The 7787-nt window shown below is 53.9% G+C and overlaps 2 protein-coding genes across 2 annotated transcripts in view; both read right to left on the bottom strand.

Moving 5' to 3' along the window:
* The window catches only part of MONBRDRAFT_12993 (uncharacterized protein), a gene marked incomplete at both ends in the record, with an annotated part of 4954 nt that extends 3404 nt beyond the window's left edge, over window positions 1-1550 (bottom strand). The window contains 3 exons of the mRNA XM_001750884.1: window positions 759-857; window positions 982-1080; window positions 1422-1550. Of these exons, the coding sequence (XP_001750936.1) occupies window positions 759-857; window positions 982-1080; window positions 1422-1550 (327 nt within the window). The remainder of the gene's footprint in view (window positions 1-758; window positions 858-981; window positions 1081-1421) is intronic.
* A 1655-nt stretch (window positions 1551-3205) lies between these two features.
* MONBRDRAFT_30444 (uncharacterized protein) lies at window positions 3206-7660 on the bottom strand (the record flags this gene model as incomplete). Its single annotated transcript, XM_001750883.1, has 11 exons — window positions 3206-3308; window positions 3375-3520; window positions 3611-3712; window positions 3815-3991; window positions 4073-4246; window positions 4327-5537; window positions 5781-6372; window positions 6468-6608; window positions 7177-7275; window positions 7315-7452; window positions 7508-7660. 11 exons carry the CDS (start codon window positions 7658-7660, stop codon window positions 3206-3208), a joined length of 3036 nt encoding a protein of 1011 aa, XP_001750935.1.
* Window positions 7661-7787: the final 127 nt, after the last annotated feature.

Raw genomic sequence — 7787 nt, 5'->3', positions numbered from 1 at the left:
GAGGGTGGGGGTGGTGGGCAGAGGCGGCAACCAGGCGGGGGGCGGTGCCGGCGTGGGCGGAGTGATAGGTGCAGGCGGAGCGAGGGGCGCGGGTGGTTGTGATAGGTGAGCCTCGTGGGCAGCAAACACGGGTTCCAGCTTGTCACCATGTCCTTCTTGACGTCCGACATCGAGGGGCGTTTTGCCACTCTGAAAACATGTGGTTGAAGCGTGTGAGGTGGGCAACGACGCGAGGGTTGAGTTGGGCGACGTGCATTTGCTTTCTCATAACAAAGGCGAGGTGACAATGCTTTGAAGTGGGCCGAAGACGCCAGACGCGCGAGTGGTGTGCAAATGGTGCGGGCAGGTAGCAGGGGTCCGAACGGAGGCGTGCTTGGAGAGAGGAAAAAAAAAAAAGGATACGGCGCGTGTGCCGGGGGCAAAAGTCAAGGCACGGTCACCGAGAGCCGCTTGGGCGAGCGAGGGAGGCAGAGGCGTGATGGCAAGGGGTTGGGGATGGATCAGAAAAAGGGGAGAGCGAAAACGGCAGGCGGAAGAGACAAGTGGGGCGCGGGGAGCACCGACAACGGGCGGACGCAAAACGGGGGAAGAAGAGGGATAGCGGGAAAGAAGCAAAGGAGCCAGGGGTGGAGAACGGGCGCGCACGGGTGGGCAGGGTGTAGCGGAGAGGAGGGACGGGGGCAAAGGCGACGGGGCAGCGGGAGCAGGAGCAGCAGTCAGAGGGGTAAAGGGGGGGAAGAGGGAGGTACTGTACTGACGTTTTTCTTGGCTTTAGCATCAGCACCGTGCTTCAACAGCATCTCCACCACCTTGACATAACCGTTACCGCAGGCCTCGTGCAGTGGTGTTTCGCCAAACTGTGGGATGATGCATCAGCATGACGTACAGGTACAGCATCATCATCATCATCATCATCATCATGGGGTACGGGTGCACCATCATAGAGGGGTAAAGGGGAGAAGAGGGAGGTACTGTACTGACCCTGTTCTTGGCTTCAGTATCAGCACCGTGCTTCAACAGCATCTCCACCACCTTGACATCACCCTTACGGCAGGCATAGTGCAGTGGTGTATAGCCATTCTGTGGGATGATGCATCAGCATGACGTACAGGTACAGCAGTATCATCATCATCATCATCATGGGGTACAGGTGCACCAGCATAGGGGGGTTAAAGGGGGGGAAGAGGGAGGTACTGTACTGACGCTGGACTTGGCTTTAGCATCAGCACCGTGCTTCAACAGCATCTCCACCACCTTGACATGACCGTAAAGGCAGGCTTTGTGCAGTGGTGTATCGCCATACTGTGGGATGATGCAAACATGCAGTATATGTCCCATATTATACCATAACGTCACCCCATTCAGTGACATATTCAAAGTGTAACCAATACACACAGCATCATACCAAACAGCATACGTACCCAACCATCATTTTTGTATTGGGCAGCATCTCGAATACGTTGTTGGTCCCAACTGGTCACCAGCTGCAGCGCCTTTTGTGGATCTGATGAATCACACGCCCTGTACAGCTGCTTTCCATCAGCACTCATGGTAACGGTATCTCTCTCTATTCACCATCCGCTTTGCTTGCTTCTCCAATTTCATAAGCCCCCTCCAAGTACAACTCGTCTGACAACCCAGAATTCGGACTGGGATCCAACAGGCGCGCGCCGTTTCCAAAACGGCAGCCGGTCAGCGGGCTCTTTGCGCTTCTCTGCCTGGTGCACCAAACGACTCACCTCGAGACAAATAACTTGGTTGCGAGGACCGGTGGACTTGGTTGCCCAACCGCACGTTGTCGACTGTGAGGCGAGATCAGTGAGGCCAACTTCAGTTGAAAGCAAAAAAGATGGCAGCAGTGCTTTCAATCAAAACGTTCTGGCGTCGCCGCAAGGCCCCAACCAGGAAAGCGTACCAAGCACAAGCGATCAGTCGTCACACACACACACACAAAGCAAGACACGTCAAGTCAACTGATATCGAGATCGAGACCGATGCCAAAGAGGGGAAGAAGAAGAAGAAGTCAAAGGCAAATGGCAAAAGCCAAAGAACGAGAAAAATGCGAAGAACACACACACACACACACACGTTTACACCATCTTCTTCTTTTTTAATTTTTTATTTTGGGGGAAAAGTCAAAACAACAACAGTCTTACAAGCAAATGTTCCAAAGCGCCGTCAAGCTTGTGTCCGTACCAACGTGGACTGCCCCTTTGCCTGGCATGACAGCTCGCCTGTTACGAGCAGCTTCCAGCTGTAAAACTGGGGCTTGAACGTACAACGTGTACTGCCTCGATGCTTGCCATGACGTTACAAGCCCGTTTGGCTAACTGCCTCTCCAGTCATATCAATCTTATCCCCTGCCCGGATGCGAGCGACCATTCCTGACGGCGAGCGAGCCGGATTTAAGCTCATGGCAACGCGTCAACGAAAAGTTGGTCAGACGAGTGCGAGGCGCGCGCCCAATGACTGTGCTTCATGTCCTTCTTCTTGCTTTTTTTATTTTATTTTATTTTTTTTTTTTTCACTTGCGCCTGGTTTCTGCTCCTCGGGCGAGGTGGAGTGTCGTGGCATCATCATCATCATCATCAGCATGAGCCGTTCAGGCAATCATTGGAGCACTCTGTCGACGCCCGTTGGTCTCGAAGAATTTTTTGGCAATCCTGAGTTTCATCACTGCTTCCAACACACGGTTGAGGTACGCCGTGATACCTCAACGACTCGAGACGCAGTCGAGACGAAACCTTTTTCCAGGGGTTTCGGGGGCGTTTGTCGGGAAGGAGCAAGACATTTTTTGCTGTCTGCAGGTCAATTCTACCAGCTGCGGTTGGAACGTATTCACAGTGACCAGACCAGGTGCACCGTTGAAATAGCTGCGGAATCGCTCTCGGTTCCAAGGACTGGGAAAGTGCAACGCGTGTCCAAGCGCAGGTATCACAGCAAGAGGAGACGACGGTCGTCAAAGACGGAGTGGGCATGGCAGTCTGCCAAGATATTGCGAAAGTACTTGAAACACGCGCGAGGTTGACTTGTGCGCCTTCCCACATTCAAAGGATATGCGTGGATGTGCAAGCAAAGTCAAACCACCCTTGGGTATTCCCAACGAGGAGGCCTTGTGGTGAACGACGCTGGATGTGTGCAAAAGCAGGACAAGTGTCTGGGAGAGCAGATTCGACTGCACGACAAAGAATCTCAACGAAAACATCTAGGCAGTGTAGTAGACGACTAGTTCGGGGTAAATCTGGGCATTGTCGAACATGATCACCTCGCGAAACGTAACTTGCGGTGTAGCAATGACAGAATCAAATCTGCAAGACAACCAAACATGAGTCCCATCAAACTGTGAGACAGGACTCGAATCTTGATTGACATACCGCTCGTTGTTGGGTGCATCGGGCAGCAGCGGGGGAGCCAGCGCCCCGAAAGGAGGCGAAGGATGGACATAGGCACGGCCCAACAGGGCCCGCGTAATAATGAGCATACGCTCGCCGTTTGCTCCGGGCGTCGCATATTGGTGACTCTACACCCAGGTTCAAGTCGACACACAGCGCCAATAAAGCAATGTGAGAACACGCACGTAGAACCCTGCAGCCCAACAGTACCACCACACCTTGCCGGGATGATCGGCCAAGTAAACAAAGTAAACACCAAGTCCATAATTGTGGCCTGAGCTGCGACCAGCGAAACGATAGTCAAAGCCCAGGCGCACAATCTTGTCGCGCAACATTGTGTCAGGGGCGATGCCGTGAAGCAACAAGCGCTCTTGACAGGGTGTATTTCAAAGCAAAGCTGGACAGCCCGAGAGCGCATCTACTGTGGCCGTATGAAGTTGATCATAGTGCTCCTGACTTGTAATGCGGTGCAGTATCTCCCATCGCTTGGCGCTGTACCGTTCCCACAGCACGGGGTTCTGCACACGCTCCACCCACCGCACTGCAATGTTGCTTGGCTCTCGCCCGTCAGCACTCAGCTGCTGTAGCAGCTCAACCACCTTGATACACAATGGGGTCAAATCAGTCGGCTTGTCAAGATAAAAACAATATTATTGCAACTATATCCGCAAGCAACGCACCTCTGGGATGAGCTCGGGTGCGTCGCGCAAAACGTCGATAGCTGGCCCAACAGCTTGAGTCGTGACAGGTCGCTGCACTCTTTGTCCGGCGCTCAAGAGACTTGGCCGCTGCTTTGGATCTGTTGCAAGCAAGGCCCGTGTTTCCTTGTACAAATCGCTCGTCGAATTGCACATCTGCAGCAAAGGTTAGCAAAGCAAATCACAATCAAAGCGGTGCTCAGTTGTCGCTCAAGGGATATTGCGATATTACTCACCTCAGCCGCCAAGTGCGGAAAACTGCATTCTGCACCTCCTGCCCCTGCATCCCATCTGCATTGATCGGCAAGCTGGTCTGTGGGCAAACGAACAGGTGGCACCGTCTGTGGAAACATGTACGTGTTGTAGAGAACGCAGCCAAAGGAAAAGGCATCCTGTGCCGGGCGTGCGCCCACACGACCCATTCCAAATAGCACCTCCGGTGCTACATAGCCTGCCGTGCCCAACGACGCAGTGGCTGTGCATGGTAGCATAGTGGCTTCGGCAGCCGCCTTGGTAATGTCGAAATCGCCGAGCCGCACAACAGGTTGGTCCTCGTCACCGTCCAGCATCACATTGCTCAGCTTGACATCCCGATGCACCAGGCCCTTGCTATGCATAAACGCCAGGGCCATGCGCAGCTGCGTCATCAAACTCGCAACGACGGTCGAGGTGGCCAGATGCCGCGCCTTGCCGAGCCACTGCTGCAGATCCCCCTGTGTACACCACGGCTGCACCAGATAGGCGCTTGGGTGGCCATCATGCACGCCCACAAGCGCACCGAGGACTGGAACGATGTTTGGATGCTCAAGCTGGCGCATGGCGCGAAGCTCGCGCAGAAACGTCCGACACTGATTTTGCTTGTGTTGCTGGGCAAATGCATACTCCTTGACAGCCAAATCCTGTTCTTGCTCAGGCCGATTTGGCAGCGCTGCACGAGCTTTGTACACCTTGTGGTTTTGGTTGTAATGGAGCTCAAGCTGACCCAGGCAGGAGAGCGTCAACACTTGGTCCACTTCGGTCATGGCCTCCAAGATCAGACTGGCTGGAAGGTCGGGGCCAAGTACTTTGCGGAGGTGTACACCCAATGCACTGTGCTCAGGGTGCAAAAAGATCAAGAGGGCCGGAAAGTGTTGGTGCAGTAGCTCTGCCAGTGCTGCCACCTGGTCCACCTGTGTTGCCTTCGATAGCTGCTGCTGCAACGTCGAAAGTCGTTCCTTCTCTTCATCCAGGTTGGCTTGTATACCAGCTCGCATGTCGTCTGACACAAAAGCCAAGAATGCTGTGGTTGCTTGAATTTTCTTCTGCAGCTCGGCCACCTCCTCATAAATGGATACAACTTGATCTGCGCTGCTCTGCGTGATGTCGCTTGCATATTCTTTGCATGCAGTCAGCACGGACAGCGTCTTGGCCTGCCAGTCGATCATATCCTGCAGCTGCTGCAACAGGGCTTGCGACCCGTGCAGCACAAACGCCAGGTACCAGTCCTGATGCTCATAATCGTGTTCTGCTCTCCAGTCTGCGAGCTGCTCCAGCCCATTCTGTTTGGGCGAGCTGAGACGTTCGTGAGCCTGGCACAGCTGCTCTCACGCCTCGGGTAACGACTTGGCCGAAAGTGGTGCGCTCACATCCGAGCATTGTGCGCGTTGCCGTAACGTGTCCACGCGATGCATCAAAGCAGTGTCGGTGGTACCCGCCCTTGCCACGGCGTCCAGAGCATCAATCAATGCCAGCACCCGCCGCTTGATATTGGTATCAGTGCTGGTAAGCCGTTCTTGGCGCTCGGGTTTCACATTGTGCAGCATGACGAGTTTGCCCAGAGCTGCTGCAAAGTCGGTGGGTGGCGTCTCAAACGCAGTCGTGGGCGCGGTGGCTGGAGCGGGACATTTTGCCAAGATGTTCTGGAGTTCAAGATATACTGGTTGGAGCTCAATCTGCTCTGTTAGACTTTGCATCTTTTCAAGTACCGATTCTAGATTGTCAATGTTGGGGTCCAGCTGGCTGAGGCAGCCCTTTAGCGCTTCGGGAACTTGCACTGCTTGGTCGAGGACGCCGAGGGCGCGGGTGATGGTCGCTTTGAAGGCAGGCCAGTCCAAGGCAAGATAGTCTGGTGGAGCTTCATCGATGGTTTTCTGGATCCTCGTAACCATTGCTGCGAGATTAGAGTTTCGCTTGATGGCACCGCTGATAAAGGCATCGAGGTGCGGGAGGGGGTGAGTGGTGGATTGCTCGGGCAGGAGCGGTCTGAGCCAGCCTTCCACCGACACCACAACAGCGGCTGTCGTCTATAGGGGGATGTGGTTGAGGGGAGGTTGAGATAGGGATGGAGTGGGGAGCAAAGATTGTAATTCGGAAAGGAAAAGCGGAGAGAGGTGTGTACCTCAAGGCACGGTGCAGGACTGGGCAAGGGCGGCAGCCAGGCAAACAACTGTGCGAGGCGAGCCTCGTGAGCAGCAAAGACGGGCTCCAGCCTGTTGGCATGCCCACGTCGACGTCCAGCATCGAAGGCCGTCTCCCCTCTCTGAGAACATATTCAGGGGAGGGACGAGGTGTGGTAAGAGTTGAGCGATGTGCATGTTTTTTTTTAAAATGAAAGCCAGTGCAGCGATGCACATGATTAAGCAGGAGACGTTCGGCGAGTAAGCGGGGTACAGATCAGGCAAGAGGTGGCAGGGTATCTCAACAGAAGGGTTGATTATCAAATAATTAACAAAACTCGTGTTTGGAAAAGTACCGTCAAATGTGCAAAGGCAAGATGCAAAAAATGACGACCAGCATGTGTTTGAGCGCGCGAGGAAAGCAGAGACACCATGATGATGGCAAAGGATTGGGTGGCGTCCAGATCAACATGTCAAGTCGCAATATCGTGGCGGATGGGCAGCGCAGATTTCAAAAGGGTAGGCAGGCGGAGGTAGAACAAGAGGAAGCAAAGAACCCAAAACGGAGAAAGGCAATAGTGTTAAAGACGAGAGAAGAGATTGAAACGGCACGGGTGCACGCAAAGGGCAGGGTGTAGAGGGGAGAGACAAGCCGAGCGGATGTGCAGGAGGAGCAGCAGCAAAGCGGAAAGAAGGGGGTACTGTACTGACCTCGCCCTTGGCTTCAGCATCAATGCCGTGCTCCAACAGTGTCTCCACCACCTTGACATGGCCGTTATAGCAGGCATAGTGCAGTGGTGCTCGGCCGCCCTGGTACAGCACCATCAGCATATTATGTTAGAGGTGTACCAGCAGAGGGAGGTTAATGGGAAAGAGGGAAGTATTGACCTTGTTCTGCGCTTTTGCATCGACACCATGCTCCAACAGCATCAACACTACCATGACACGACCGGTATGGCAGGCATAGTGCAGTGGTGTCCGGCCATACTATGGGATGATGCCTCAGCATTAGATACAGCGTTATCATATGTTGTAGGTGTACCATCATAAGACGGAAGAGCAAGTGGGAGGTACTGACGTCGTCCATGGCTTTTGCATCAGCGCCATGCTCCACCAGCATCTCCAACACCTTGACATGGACTTGATCGCAGGCATAGTGTACTGCAGTCCGGCCATACTGTGGGAGATGATGCATCGGCATTGTTGACAGGTGCAACAACATCATCATTATGTTACAGGTGTACCATTCCCAGAAGGTACGGAAAAAGGGAGGCAACTCACATCGTCACTGGCTTTGGCATCAACACCGTGCTTCAACAGCA

Source organism: Monosiga brevicollis, genomic scaffold (assembly GCF_000002865.3).
Source record: "Monosiga brevicollis MX1 MONBRscaffold_51 genomic scaffold, whole genome shotgun sequence".
In the NCBI taxonomy this organism is placed as follows: Eukaryota; class Choanoflagellata; order Craspedida; family Salpingoecidae; genus Monosiga; species Monosiga brevicollis.
Note: the sequence above shows the minus strand (reverse complement) of the source record. Positions and strands in the feature narration are given on the sequence as shown.